Source organism: Bos indicus x Bos taurus, chromosome 17 (assembly GCF_003369695.1).
Source record: "Bos indicus x Bos taurus breed Angus x Brahman F1 hybrid chromosome 17, Bos_hybrid_MaternalHap_v2.0, whole genome shotgun sequence".
NCBI lineage: Eukaryota > Metazoa > Chordata > Mammalia > Artiodactyla > Bovidae > Bos > Bos indicus x Bos taurus.
The window spans coordinates 12148107-12162762 of NC_040092.1; the positions used below are offsets into that span (position 1 = coordinate 12148107).

The 14656-nt window shown below is 54.9% G+C and overlaps 1 protein-coding gene across 3 annotated transcripts in view; it reads right to left on the reverse strand.

Annotated features, from left to right (window-relative positions):
• The window catches only part of RBM19 (RNA binding motif protein 19), a 120817-nt gene that overhangs the window by 79258 nt on the left and 26903 nt on the right, over positions 1-14656 (reverse strand). For all 3 annotated transcript variants that reach the window (XM_027566684.1, XM_027566683.1, XM_027566685.1), the window contains 4 exons: positions 13901-13961; positions 9977-10056; positions 8072-8127; positions 4620-4736 (listed from right to left, as the gene is read on the reverse strand). In XM_027566684.1, coding sequence (XP_027422485.1) covers positions 4620-4736; positions 8072-8127; positions 9977-10056; positions 13901-13961 — 314 coding nt within the window. The remainder of the gene's footprint in view (positions 1-4619; positions 4737-8071; positions 8128-9976; positions 10057-13900; positions 13962-14656) is intronic.

Here is a 14656-nt window from a genome sequence, read left to right on the forward strand (position 1 = left end):
CTGTTGTGAGCTCACCCATTCACACCCCTGGCAGGTGGTTCGCACCTCTGAGGAAGGGGAAGAAACCTGCTCAGATGAAAAAGCGTCCATCTGCAGCCTGGGGCTGAAGGCTCAGCCTGCCCGAGGCGGCTGCGTTTCTGCCACCTGACATCCTGACCTCAGGGGAGGTGAGGGCTGAAGGCTCAGCCTGCCCGAGGTGGCTGCGTTTCTGCCACCTGACATCCTGACCTCAGGGGAGGTGAGGGCTGAAGGCTCAGCCTGCCCGAGGTGGCTGCGTTTGTGCCACCTGACATCCTGACCTCAGGGGAGGTGAGGGCTGAAGGCTCAGCCTGCCCGAGGCGGCTGCGTTTCTGCCACCTGACATCCTGACCTCAGGGGAGGTGAGGGAAGGGGCGTCTAGAGTGAGAGCCACCCTGCTGTGCCACTGCAGAGCTGTGTGACCCTGGGCAAACTCCTTAACCTCTCCATGTCTCACGCCCTGTCTTTATCAGATCCCACAGAGGAAGGCTTTGCAGTTAAATCCAGGTGCTCAGCACACATTTACTGGGAACCATCCATGCACCAGGGGCCTGTGGCCTCCACAGTGAACCACAGACCAACCCCAGAGCCAACCCAGAGAGCAGCGGGGACACCCGCTTGACAGGAGACAGGGGTTCGATCCCTGGTTCGGCAGCGACTCACGTGCCACAGAGCAACGAAGCCCATGGGCCACGACTATGGACCCGGCGTGCTAGAGCCCAGAACCCGCAGCTGCTGAGCCCGCGTGGCCTTGGACCCAGTGTGCTAGAGCCCAGAACCCGCAGCTGCTGAGCCCACGTGGCCTGGAGCTCACGCTCCACAAGAGAAGCCACCACAGCGAGGAGCCCACGCACCGCAACTCGAGAAGAGCCCCTGGCTCTCCACAATTAGAGAAACGCCTGTGCAGCAACGAAGCCCCGGCGCAGTCAAAAATAAAATAAATACAAGTTTTTTAAAATGGACATACTCCAGAAAACTTCCAAGGATTCGGCACTGCTGTCAAAGACACAGGCTCTGTCTTTAGTCAGCCCTGCCCGGGGTTCCCAGCCCGAAGCCACTGGCTTTGTGCTGTTTAATAACCACAGCGAACACTGATTAACTACCCGCTCCGTACCCGGCGCTGTATTAAGTGCCCCACATGCATAATCTCACTTAATCCTTTTAACAGCCCTTGAGGCAACCACGTGGTGAGGGAGCCGGGTGCCAGCCCGAGCCGTCTTGACGACCCAGTGGTAGGATTCTGGGCTCTGGAGCTGGTTTCTCTTCTGGAGACAATGACGACAAGCACTCTACAGTGCCTGGTGCAGAGGTCAGGCTCCAAAAGTCTGCTTCGTGATAGGGATAGACACTAGTGATTATTACTGTGGCATCGTTATCAAAATTCACAGCACACGTTACCAGCAGTATGAGGACTGCTATTTCATGCCGGGGGAAACTGAGGTCCAGAAAGGGGGCAACAGGGAGGGAGCTGGGAAGTGCTACTCCATTTACTTTTTAGTTTTTGTTTTTTTTTTTGATGTGAACCATTTTTAAAATCTCTATTGAACTTGTTACAATATTGCTTCTGCTGTTTATCTTCTGGTTTTTAGGCCTTGAGGCATGTGGCATCTCAGCTCCCTGATTGAACCACACCCCTCTGCACTGGAAGGGGAAGTCCTAACCACTGAACCACGAGGGAGGTCCCACCTCCCTGACTTTTCTAAAGGGCGAGCCTTGAATTGGCCCAGAGGACAATCCTGTGGAGGCATGGCTCTGCAGGGTCTTTGGGCACCCATCAGGCTGGGTTTCAGAGGCTGGGGTCCGGTGCAGTGAAGCCCAGATGGAAGGCTGGCAGTCTCCAGGAAGGCCCAGGCCAACACTGCCTCAGCCGAGAAGCTGCTGCCCCCAGCTCACGGGCAGGGTCCCCCAAGGGGGGAGCTGCTGCCTCTCAACAGGTGGTCTCAAGAACCAGGCTACACTCTCCCACGGCCCTGCACTCCAGCTCACACCCCTTGAGTGTGTCACTGTCTGTCACAGTCACTTTCTTCCCTGGTCCTTCATGAACAGGAGCCCATCTCTCCTGACATGGCTCTGTGCCCAGCAACTAGCGCAGTGCCTGGCACAAACGACACACCCTCACGGGATGGCAGTTCTACTAAAATGATCTGGGGACGGTAACTTCTTCAAGACCCAAGAGAAGGATTAGGGAGGTGCAGTTCATGGTTCAAGGCCCAGAGAGGTGCAGTTCCAAGCCAGGGCTCTGGGACAGACCAAGGACACCCCACTTCCAGCTCAGTCGTGTGGTCCTGGGCTGGAAACCTCATCTCTCCAGGTCTCCAGCGTCCCTCTGGGTACAGAAGGGATAACAGCACCCCTCCTTTGCAGCGCTGCTCTGCTGCTTTAAAAAAAAGATACAGCACAGGAAAGCATGGTGTGGAGCCCAACACGCAGTGAGCTGTGGTCACGCCTGGTAGGATAAGCCCACAAAACTTGCCCATCAAAATGGACTGGACTGGTTCCCCTGAACCTTGACATCTTCCCCTGCCTCTGACCCGTGAGGGCTGCTGGCTTTGTCTGAAACTGGGTCTGGTTTTCTGGCCCAGCTTGTCTCTCTGAGAAGACTCACAGCGCCCCCTGCTGCCCACGCTCGGAATGGTCTCAAACTCCAGGCCGGGACACACAACAAAGCCAGGCTCCAAGAAGGCTCTGGGTTTTCAGGGGCTGATGAAAACTACTGCCGGGAATGGGAGGAAGAAGAGATGCCACGCGTAATGACGTTCGGGGAGGGACACTAATTCCCTGTCTTCTCAAAACAAACATAAAATGCAAGACAGACAGTGCTTTTCCTTCTCCATCTCGGTCTTTTGTTTCCCTGGATCAGTGTCATTCTCAGACTGCAAAACCAAGCGAAGCTGTCATTTCGGCGAGATGCGATTCTCCACCCACATGTACAATCCTGGTTTGATCTGGCAGTTCTTTAAACTGGACTCCTCAAAAAGCAGGAGCTCGTTGAAACCAGCAGCCACGAGAGCCTCAGGGTACGTACCTTCTTGGGATGGCAAGCTCACTCTTCTTGTCTCCCCAGATATCGGGAGATGGAAAACAGCCCCCGCATTGTGACTCCACCTTACCAGAAATTATCACTAAGACCCTACTACTCAGAAACCGACAGGGCTAGCATCTTTGCATCGGCACCGTGCTGACCACATCTGTTAACGAACGGCACGCCAGTGTGTGATTTAGATTGTGGGAAGGAGGACAGGAGTTTTTAAAGGAAATCCCTCAAGTGGCTTCCCATTCTTTAAACCGCTAAGAGCAAAGAGAGTAGATTTCACACAACGATGATACATCCTTTCTAGTCTCCAAAATCTAGGACTTCTATCTTCCATCCACAGCTTACCTGGCAAGAAGCTAATGGGTAACCCTAACGGGGACTTGGCTCTCCCGATCCTTGTTCGAGAACTGGACAAACGCGGGATCAACAAACAAGGTCTAACACGCAGAATCCTAAATGCACCCCCCCCCCCCAACGTGCAGGCCAAGGGGCTACAGGTTCCCAGAACACTCCAAGTTTGCAGCCAGGCTCCCACGGTCTGCTAGGCTGGGGCCAACACGACCTGCCCTTAGGTTCTGAGAGCTTAGTGGCTTCTTCGCTGTGCCGCGTGGCACACACCTGGAGAGCGCGCTTGCTTTAAACGTTTCCCCCTTAGGCCCTTTCCCTAAAGACACTTCATCCAGGGCTTGGTACTAGGTGGTAGCTAACTTACCTGAACCAACTGGCGCAATGTTCCAGCACAGGGCTGCAAACCTGTGGCCCCGGGCTCTATCTGGCCCACGCACAGACTTTGTCCCACACGCGCTGTTTTTAGAAAGTGCGTTTTTAGTTGCCAACTTATTCTCCCCAAGGATCCAGATTGCCAGTTTCTCTAAACCTAAGAGAAGCACCTGAGACACCTAGATTGCCGCTGGCCTTCAGCCCGTCAGTCCCCACCTGCCAGCTCTCCCAGGCTGTTTCCTGCCTGGCCTCTGAGAGACCTCTGAGTTCTGATTCCTGTGTTAGCAGCTGGCGATGGACTACATAATGTAGGCATGCGATCTCCCCTCATTTCAAAAGGGGATTTCCACAGACAGCAATGTAGACCAGGGGTCCCCAACCCCGGCAGGATATTGGAATCCCCTGGGGCACTCTGATCCCAAGACCAATGTCTGGGTTCCACCCCCAAGGGAAGAAATGTAACTTTCTGGGGGCGGAGTCTGAGCAAAGGTGTGCTTATCAAAGTCACCAGGTGATTCACATGTGCAGAGACGGCAGCGGACTGCCTGCTTAAACCAAAGGGTGACTTGGGTGGCAGGATTTCGGGCCCATCGAGGGAGGAGCTGGGCTTCAGTCTGCCTGGTTCCTGCCCCTCCTGTAGGTCACCAGTGTGGATAGAGAAAAACTGATCATCCCATTTGCACACCTTTCTGCCCAGTGCTCTGAGACAGCAGTGTTTGAGATTAAGGGAGACACATCATTGGTGGCGAGAACATGACCTTTGAGAGACCACTGTGATGACCTTCAGCTCACCATCAAGGACCCGAAGGCCCAGCTGGCTCCCACCCAGCACAGCCTTGCCTCTCACCTGAAGAGCTCTCGGATCTCGCGGCTGTCAGCCTGGAAGGGGATGTTCCGCACCAGGATCTTGGAGGTCGTCTGCTTTCTGGGCGCTTGTTTCTTCCGGGCCGATGTCAGGGCTGGCCTGGTGGGTCAGGGGAAGGCTTCGGGTTATTTGGGACCTCGGCACAGCTGCTGCCCTCCGCTGACTCCACCCCCACCCCCACCACCAGCCCTGATGCTTTCCTCCTCTGCTCAGGTGAGGGACTCACAGAGTCAGTGTGGACGCAGCTGAGAGGAAGGGGAAGGGAAGGAGGGCTCCCTGGGTGGCATGCAGCCTAATTCTCGTCTCCGCTGCAGCTGTGGATGTCCAGGTGACACATCCCACCCAGGGGGTGCCTGCTGCCCTTCATCTGGGACTAGCAGGCACTCATGAACTCTGATGGGGGCAGCTGGGGCAGTTTCACCCCAAACCCAGTCTCCTCCGTATCTTTGCAGGTGCCCAGAGAGGCTCTGGCTGCTCCCCAGGTCTTGCTAGAGACATTTCATCACTGATCGGAAGCACAGCATACAGGGGCCTGGTGGTAGTGGTGGTTTAGTTGTTAAGTCGTGTCCGACTCTTGCGACCCCATGGACTGTAGCCTGCCAGGCTCCTCTGTCTATGGGATTTTCCAAGCAAGAATACTGGAGTGGGTTGCCATTTCCTTCTCCAGGGAATCTTCTGCGCTCAGGAATCGAACTCAGGAAACTCGGGTTTCCTGCACTGCAGGCGGATTCTTTATCAACTGAGCTACGAGGGGCCTGAAGCAGCTTCTAACCATGGAGGCAGGCCAGGGCTGCGAGAGGAAACTTTTCACCTGAGGCTCAAGGCCACCTGGACCCTGTCCCCCTGCTCTTCCAGGGAGACCTTCTGCTCCGTGGCAGCAGGGGAGGGTGGCGAGCAGGGGCATGAGTTGACCATCTGAGTGTCAGAGTCTCGTAGCCACTTAGAATTTGTGTGATCCTGAGCAAGTTATTACTTGGCCTCTCTGGGTCTCAGTTTTCTTGGCTGTACCACAGGCCTAATAACCGTCCAACCTTGTCGGATTGTTTGAGGTTTTAATGAGAGAAAGATGTGTCGAAACACTCTGCACTGTGCCCAGCACAGGGCAAGCCCTCCATAAACAGCAGCTGGTATTAAAATGACTTGTTCTGACTCATCTGAAGTCTGATCCACCGTCACCTCCTCCCCATCACCACTGAAACAGCAACCCACTCCCACCCCCTGGCTGTTTTTCTTCCTGGCACTCGTTACTGTCAAAAAAATTCACTTGGGGGTTTTTGGTTTTTAAACTTCATTTATTTTTACTTGGCTGAGCCAGGCCTTAGCCGCAGCACAAGGGATTTTCTATCTTCCTCACGGCATGCAGGGTTTTTGGTTGCAGCACATGGGATCTTTAGCTGTGGCAAGTGGAATCTAGTTCCCTGACTGGGGATTGAACCGGGGCCCTCTACATTGGGAGCACGGAGTCTTAAGTCCCTTTACATATTTAGTCGTGTGTCTCTCTGCTGTCTGTCTTGTAGGGCTGTGCTGTTCAACACAGTAGCCACCAGCCGCATGTGGCAAGCAATTAAATCGCAATTAACACGACACAAAATTAAGACATTCAACTCCTCAGCTGCTGGGTCATCCAACCTCCAAGGTGGTCCCCAACGGCCCCTGCCTCTTGGTATTTATGCCCCTCCTGCTCTCCTGTGAAACCAGGTCATAAGAGACACTGCAAGACACTGCCACGTCTTCCCTGTTCTCTCCTGGATCACCTGCTCTGGAGCTAAACCACTGCTGTGCCGTGAGGACACTCGTGCAGGCCTAGGGAAGTGACCAATGTGGTGAGGAACTGAGGCCTCCTGGCAACAGCCGTGTGAGGGCATCACTTTGGAAGCAAAACCGTCAACCTCAGTTGAGCCCTCAGATGAGACTGCAGCCCTGCCCAGCATCTTGCCTGTGACCTCCTAAGAGACCCCAAGGCAGAACTTCCTAGCTAAGGTGTTCCTGAATTCCTCAACTTCAGAAGCTGTGCGATAATAAACAACATTTATTGTTTTAATCTGTCAAGTTTGGGGATACTCAGGTATAGTGTGACAGGTAACTAACACAGCGGTACCTGTCATGTCCCAAGCGCTCAAAAGCCATGCGTAGCGACAGTGCAGAGAGCATCATAGGATGTTCCCACCCCTGCAGAAAGGTCTATCAAACAGCACCACTTCAGAAACCCAAGGATTCTCCCTCCCCAGCTCCTGAGAAGACTGTCTGGTTCCCAGCAGACTTTCTGTAATTTTTGGTTGAATGAAAGAAAGACTAAACACGCCTCGGAGTTGAGAACCTGTAAGATGACTTCAGCCTGACTCCCTGGAGTCAGGGGACTGAGAAGAAAAGACCAGCACCACTAGCTGAGTGATCATGTGCAGGGCATGTGCTAAATGCTTTGTGCACAATCTCTGGTTCTCACATTTTACATGATGGGCAAAGTCACCTACCCAAGGCCATGGAGCCCCCTGGATTAGAACCCAAAGCTGCGGGGCTCAAAGCTTGGACTCTCACTCTTAAGTCATGGCTCAGGAACCTCTGTTAGCTTCTGGGGGCTCCCGCACCAAGCCTGCTTCTGGCTGAAGATGCTCAGCATGGCATGGACCAGGTTGGGTCGAGACCACCAGATGTGGCCTAGGCAGGCTTCACAGGTAGCATTAGAAAAACAGACAGAGAAGGAAGAAACAGCAGCAGCTTCAGGTGAGCTCACCAGCAACCAATCTGCTCAATGACCACAGTGAGGTGGGGCGGGTGGCTCTGACAAGGACAACGACGAGAACGTCTGATCCCTACGTGCCGGCCGCTGTTCAAAGCACTCCTGGTGTAAGAGTTCAACGAGGATGTGCGAGCGGGTGAAGACACAAGGACAACACTAAACCCCGAGAAGACTCCACTAGCTCACGTAACGGTCTTTGAGTGCAGTGGTCTGCTTCCATCTCTGACGCCTACTGAACCTCTTTTCGAATTAAGCAGAGGCTCTCTGGGCACTGTTGTCTGGCTCCAAGAAAGAAAGCCCCGTAAAGACGGAAAGAATAAGAAGTCTAGGTCTTAACTGCTGCTTTTGGTTCATCAAAGTGCCAACAATTCGCAGCTGACTCTACCTTGGCTCACTGATACCAGCAAGAACAAGCCAGCTTTGCTTGCTTCTCTGGCCTGTATTCCTTCTGTTGTAATGAATGTGTATTACGTATCTACTCCGGGGACTGGCACCATCCCAGTTCACCAGGGAAAGGGCATCGAAGCTGGCATGTGGGGCACCCCCTTGATCAGGAAGGGGCCCCAGAGGTGAGAGGGGTCGGGTCGGGGAGGATGTTAAAGGGCCGTGAGACGCCCTCTGAGGCACCGGCATCAGGGCTAAAGGGACAGGTTCAGATCCAAGGGAAGGGACAGGGGGTGTGGAGGTGGAGACTCACTTGGTGGCTCGTTCCGAGATCCTCACTTCCAGCTTGTGGCCGTCCACGACATGACCCTGCGAGAGGAGACAACACAGCCTGTCCCTCTGTCTTAGAAACACGCGCCTGTAGCCCCATCCTTTGCTGGAGCGGGCTCTGGCTGAGCAAGGGGAATGGCAACACCAGGGGGCGCTGACTGTTTCAGGGCAGAGAAGCCCGCTGGGGTCAAGGACCAATGAGGGTTTCTTCCGGAAGTGGCTCCTGCCGAGCGTGGGCAGCAGCTGCCGGTGATGGAGACCCAGCCCTCGGAGTCCTCTTGGAGCCAAGAATGGCCTTAACCTTTAAGCCATTCGAGGGGCACAGAATTTTCCATTGTTTATAAGCATTTTCAGGCCAAGTAAGCCCCTTCGGTCTGGTTTCCAAAGAGAGAGTTTGGTTTGAATTGTAGGCTCTTGGAAAAAAAAAAAAATTCTAAATCACAGCGGAGATGTCTCTAAAGCGAGGCTCTAACATGGGTCCCTTAGGCAAAACTGGTGTATTAGCAAAATTACCCTTGAAAATCCTTTAAATCTCCCATAAAATACAGCACACACAGCCTTGTACAAACGGCTCTGGGTGGCGGGCAACATGCCCACATGCAGCACACAGCAAGGCACAGAATGTAACTCTCCCGTGTGCGGGGGAATCTGAGACTTCTGGATTACACGGGCGAGAAAAGACGGACCACTGGGCGTGCACAGCTGAAATCCACTTAGAGGAGTACATGGCATCTAACGACACAGCTGGATTTCCACTGTCTCTTGAAAAAAACCCCAAACAAAACAAAAAACCAGAGAAGATGTGGTATGGCTGGGGCCCACCTGCCCGTGAGGCAGTAACTGGCTGAGGCCAAGACGTGGCCCCTTTGGATGGGGGACACTCCAATTCTGCTCTGGGTGATCCAGCCCCTGGCTAGTTTACACGGCCACCCTGGCCCCGTGGGCACCTGAGGTGGAGAGCAGAGAAGCAGAGGCCACCCCCGCCCCAACCCCCACCGAAACCCATTTCAGCTCTGTTGGGAGTCACCTTGGGCCAGGGAGAGAGTTGTCAGAAGTCTACACAACTGTCTACAAAAACAATCAAACGGGCTAAGCGCCCAGTTCCATTTCCTTTAACCCCTAAGGCCTTTCTCTTGACCAGCAAGCTCTACCGGGACAGACTCAGTTGCCTGGAGGGTCCCTATGATGAAGTCCGGCTCCCCAGAGAGGTGGCCCCGTATGGGTGCCCTTACCACCCAGAGTCCAGCCAGCACACATCTCAGAACAAGGAGCCAGGGGGCGCGGCCCTGGCTTGTAAACTCCGCCCTAGTCAGCTCCATCTCATTCTGCCTGCCCAGCCTAGACAGACATGGGCTGTTCCAAATACTGGTTTAAAAGGGATCCTGGACCCCTGTGGGGCCCTTCTATGCTCCCTGCACTTAGAAGCCTATTCAAGAGGCACAAGCTGAGTGCCCAGCCTGTCCGCAGTGCCCTAACCCTGGCCACCACCCCACATGGCAGGACAGGTGGCAGGTGATAGCGGGGAGCAAGGGGGTCTCCAGAAAGAAGAAGGTGCACAAGCAAACACTGCCCCTTGCCCCCTTTCTGCCAGGGAACCCGAGCCCTTCTCACGACCTGGTCTTGGTGTTACTTCTTCAGAGGTCTGCTCACCGGTCTCCTGAAGGCCGGGCACAAACCAGGCTCTTCTTGATCAAGAGAGTGAATGAGAGCACCGCAGGGACTGGGAGAGCGGAGGAAGCTGCAGGGCCTCAGGCCGCTGTCGCCTAGGGCCTCAGAAGATGTGCGCTTGCCTGCATTCCTGCTCCGTCTCAGAGGCTGGACAGGACACCGGCCCCACCGCCTGCCTAGCGCCGCCTCTGGGAGACCTTGGCCAAGACTCCCCGCTTACCTGGAGCTGCTTGAGAGCTTTCTGTGCCTGCTCCGGCTTCCTGTATTCCACAAACCCAAATCCCATGGACAGCAGCGCTCCTGAAAGAAACAGAGTTGGGAGTCGCACCAGGGTGCCCGGCGGGGAGGAAAACAAAGCTAGGACGGACCAAGTTCAAGGGCTCCCAGGGGCCCCCTGGACGTCCCCTCAACCCTCTGATTTCTTCATGCCCCTCTTGGTTCCCAGGAAGACCCCAGCCCCTGGTCTGCCATTTACTACTGGTCGTCTTGAAGAATCAGCCAACACGGTTACAGAGCCGCCACCTGAGGCCTGGTGGACTATTAATTAACAGATGATAGACACGATAATTAGCTTTGTGATAGAATCCCGTCTTCCAGAGGGAGGGATGACCGCCTTTGGGCCAAGCAGCAAAAAACTCTACCCAGGCAGTCCCCTGCTTCCACACGTCACACACAGAATGGACACACGCAGCAGAGTCAAGGGTGTCAGGGGCTTACTCTCCCAAGTGTTCCTGACCGTCCAGGGACCTCCGGTTCCCAGGTTTCAGACATCAGCTTGGGACGGGGGGGGTGACTGTGTTATGAGATCCTCTCTGGCTCCCTACTGCTGGGGCGTGAGTCCCGAGTTCAGAGAGCCAGGGACAGTGCAACCATTTATAGGGAATTTGGCTTCCTGTACATAAACGCGTGTAACTGCGGGGACATGCGAATAAGCTCTGTCTTGACAGCTCATCCTTTTGACACAAAATGGGATGCCGATTACTGACTGTATTCTGTATTCTTTTTCACAGCTTCACTCAAAGAGGGCTGGCTCAAGGCTGATGGGCTCAAAGGAAGTTCCAAGCTGTATCATCACTGGCTCAGTGGTCCTCATCTCTGCATTTCTTCTTTGTGAGGCTGCCCCTCTGCCACATGCCCCTGCGTGTGAGCATTTCTGCTCACAACCATGTGTTGTCACAACAGGGGGGGCCCAAGGCGGGAAGGCATTCCACAAACAGCCCAAATGTGCATGGCTCTCTGGGCAACACCAGGGAGGCTCAGACGGAACTGCTGGCTGATGGGCTGCACCGCCCTGTGGGGACTTCCAGTATTTGTGTGTCAGAGGATCTGTGCGCACTCTGTTCTCAGGGTCAAGGGTGTGGGTGGTGGGTGAGGGGTGTCTGTGCACACAGGCTATTTAAAAAGTGCATCGAGCGAACGGCAAATACACGAAGTCAAGTTCGTCACCAAGTCACTGACGCTGTGCAGACCCATTCCGCCCTTCTCCTGCCCTGGGAGGCTGACAGCCACAGACAGTACAACCTGGGCTCCCTGGCCTTCTGGTTTCGTGTCGGGTTTAGCCAATGGGAAACCCTGATTTGAAATGGGTGGGCGGAGGAGAGCGCGTTGAGGGCCCTGGTTCTTTCCAAGCACTCCACTGTCTCCGTGCTCTGGTGTGTTCTGGCAGCACCAGTGGCCAATCCACACCCTTGGCTCTGCTGGTGGCTCTTCTTCTTCTTTTCTGAGTACTTCTTTATTTGGCTGCATTCAGTCTTAGGTGCGGCACATAGGACCTTTAGTTGCAGCATGGGGGATCTCGTTCCCTGACCAGGTTGAGCCCCAGCCCTCTGCACTGGAAGCATGGAGTCTCACCCCCTGCCCGCCCTCCATCCCCAGGAAAGTCCCTGGGGGCCCCTCTTCTACGGCTCTGGTCACACACTCCTTCCCCGACAGCCTCTGAGCTCAGCAGGGGAGGGGTGCTCTCCCACAGGACCCACTGCCTCAGCATCCCCTGTGGGTCTCAGCCCAGCCCACGTCCAGACACTTGCCCCCTTCATTACAACTGTCCCCTTGATGACCCCAGCTGAGCCAGCTTTCTGGTTCCTCTGGAGCCCCTCGCTGGTAACAGACACTGATGGATGAGCCCCAGAGAGCAGGGCTCTCAAACAGAGACTCTTGAGAGACAGTGTAGATTTTGAGAGCTGCTCACAACACCGGAAGACCAGATAACTGCTCTAAAGCTGAAGGGTGTTCTGGGGGGCCGGGAGGCAGGCTCCAGAGGGGCCAAGTGACACCAAAACCAGCAGGAACAGCCTCAGGTGGAGCGGGCGACCCCTCTGCCAGCATGACTCACGCCCCAGACTTCAGGGATCACCTCTTTTCCTGATCCAGCACAAGACAGCCTTCTTGTTGTTCACCTGATGCTTACATTGTAGCCTTTCCTTTGTAGCCTAAACTATGTATGCAGTTCTCGCGGGAACAGGGATGTCATGGTTTGAACGGTGGCCTATCCCCCGACCCCCCAATGTGTATGCTGAGGTCGTACTTTCTGCCTCTCTGAATGCGACCTTATTTGGAGACAGGTTCCTTACAGAGATAACCAAGTTAAAGATGAGGTCATTAGACTTCCCAAGTGGTGCTAGGGGTAAAGAACTCTCCTGTGCAAGAGACCTAAGAGACGCGGGTTCAATCCTTGGGTCGGGAAGATACTCTAGTGGAGGGCATGGCAACCCACTTCAGTACTTTTCCCTGGAGAATACCATGGACAGAGGAGCCTGGTGGGCTACAGTCAATGGGGTCTCAAAGAGTCGGACATGACTGAAGTGACTTAGTGGCATCAGGCTAAGCCCTAATCCAATTAAGACTGGTGTCATTAAGAGAAAAAAAAGTGGTGATGGGAGCGGGTGGATACGTGTACACGGGGAGAATGCCACGTGAACATGAAGACCTTCCCCTGCAAGCTGAGCAAGGAGGCTGGAACACATCCTCCCTGACAGCCCTCAGAACGAAGCAACCCTGCCTGCACCTTTATCCTGGACTTCTGGCTCCCAGAACCAGAGGGTGAACTTCTGCGGTGGAATCCACCTGGTTCCTGGTTCCTGCTTTGTGACGGCAGCCCAAACCAATACGGGGGAATGCCCCAAAGCCTGTGCCACGTGTCTGCTTCAAACCCTCCAAGGCGGCTCTGGGAAAAAGCCCAGACTCCTCTCCCCAGCAGGAAGCCTTCTGTGATGTGGAATCCACCTACCTTTCCAGGAGCATCTTCTGCCCCGTCGGTACATTCCCGACCTGCTACCACAGCCCTCTGCTGCCTCCTTCAGCCACACACCCCACTAACTGCTCCGTCTCCCTCCTCTGAGTCTCGATCTGACGTGGAGAACCCCTGGATGGGCTCCTGTCCAGCCAGGCCCCCCGGGCTCTCATCACTAGCTCATTTTTTTCTTAGGACACAGTCGTGGGCTGACCCACATGGTATCCCTACAAATACCCCAAATTGAAGGGACAGGGACTCTGTGACTGCAAAAAAAAAAAAAGCAAGGGCCGAGGGCCTGCCCATCATCTGTAGGAAGCCAGGGCTGGAAAAGAAAAATAGACCAGAGGCCAAGGGACTCGTCAGAATGCCCAAGGTGGACTGGAGGGATGAAGGTGGTGTCTGCCTGGCCGAGGCACCCCAAGGCCAGTGAGGGGTGTGGCTGATGACTCAGTGGAGTGTTTCAGGTGCTCCACATCTGAGTGGTTGGTCTTGGGAGGGAAGTGGGAAAGCCCAAGGTGGGTCGGTTCCTGCTCCTCCCTGGAGGGAAGATCCTCCAGGAGCGCAGAGATGCTGGGAGGATGGAGAGGTGTCTGCCGCTGAACAGGGTCAACCCTGCCAGCCCCCTAACAGCCCTGGTCCGAAACCACCCCTGACAATCCAGGGTGGCAAAGGGTCTCGACTCAGGAGAAGTTGATGTGCATGGCTGCTCCCGTTGGAAACCGCGAGTCTCCATGCACCTAGAAACGAGGACCATTTTGGACGAGCCAGACAGGAGAGTGTGGGGCTGGCAATGCTCCAAAATGAAAGGAGACCTTCAGAATCAGTGGGCGAGAGGCACCCTCACCCCCCACCCACAGCAACACCATTTCTTTCACAATTGTTTCTCTCTGACTGAGCTCTCGTGTGAAATACCTGCTTTGTTCTTCTTCTTGGAAATGGAGCAGCTCTTCACCGCACCCACTTTGGAAAACACCTGGAAGAGAAGGTCGGCATGTGTCACCAGCTAATCCTGCGACTGGTACAGGCGCGTCTTGAAACAGGGGTCCCCAACCTCCAGACCGTGGACCGGTATCTCCAGTCAGATCAGCGGCAGTACTAGATCAGAAATAAAAATGCCCAAGAAATGAAATGCATTTGAACTATCCCGAAACCATGGCCTCTGTCCTGGTCTATGGGAAAATTGTCTTTCACAAAATTTGGTTGTTAGTGTCAAAAAGGTTGGGCCCACTGACTTGAAAGCTGGAGGGGACCCAGGTCACCGCAGGCGTGCAGAGGACGAGAGTAAAAGCAGAGGCTGCTGAGTTCCCCATCGTCTTCCCCTCTGCCCCCTCCTATGAATGCAACACTCTCGGCCATCAGGATCTCCTGGCAGGGCTGCCCCTGACGTGCTCACTGCTGTGCCCCTGCTTGGCTCTGCCAAGCCAGGAGACTGCGCTGGCCTGGCGTTTATGTCAACCTCGCAGACACCATGTGGGGAGGGGCCCGGTCTTCTGACTACAGCTTTCACACCGCGTACGCCTCCCCAGATGCCCCAACAGGCCCTCTCTTGTGTCTCACGTGTGCACGGATGCCCCTGCCAGCCCCCACACTGGTCTGGCCATGGCTCAAATCTCTGGGTGAGATGTCCACCACACAGCCTAGCAAAAGAGTCAAGCGGGTGGCTGTAGG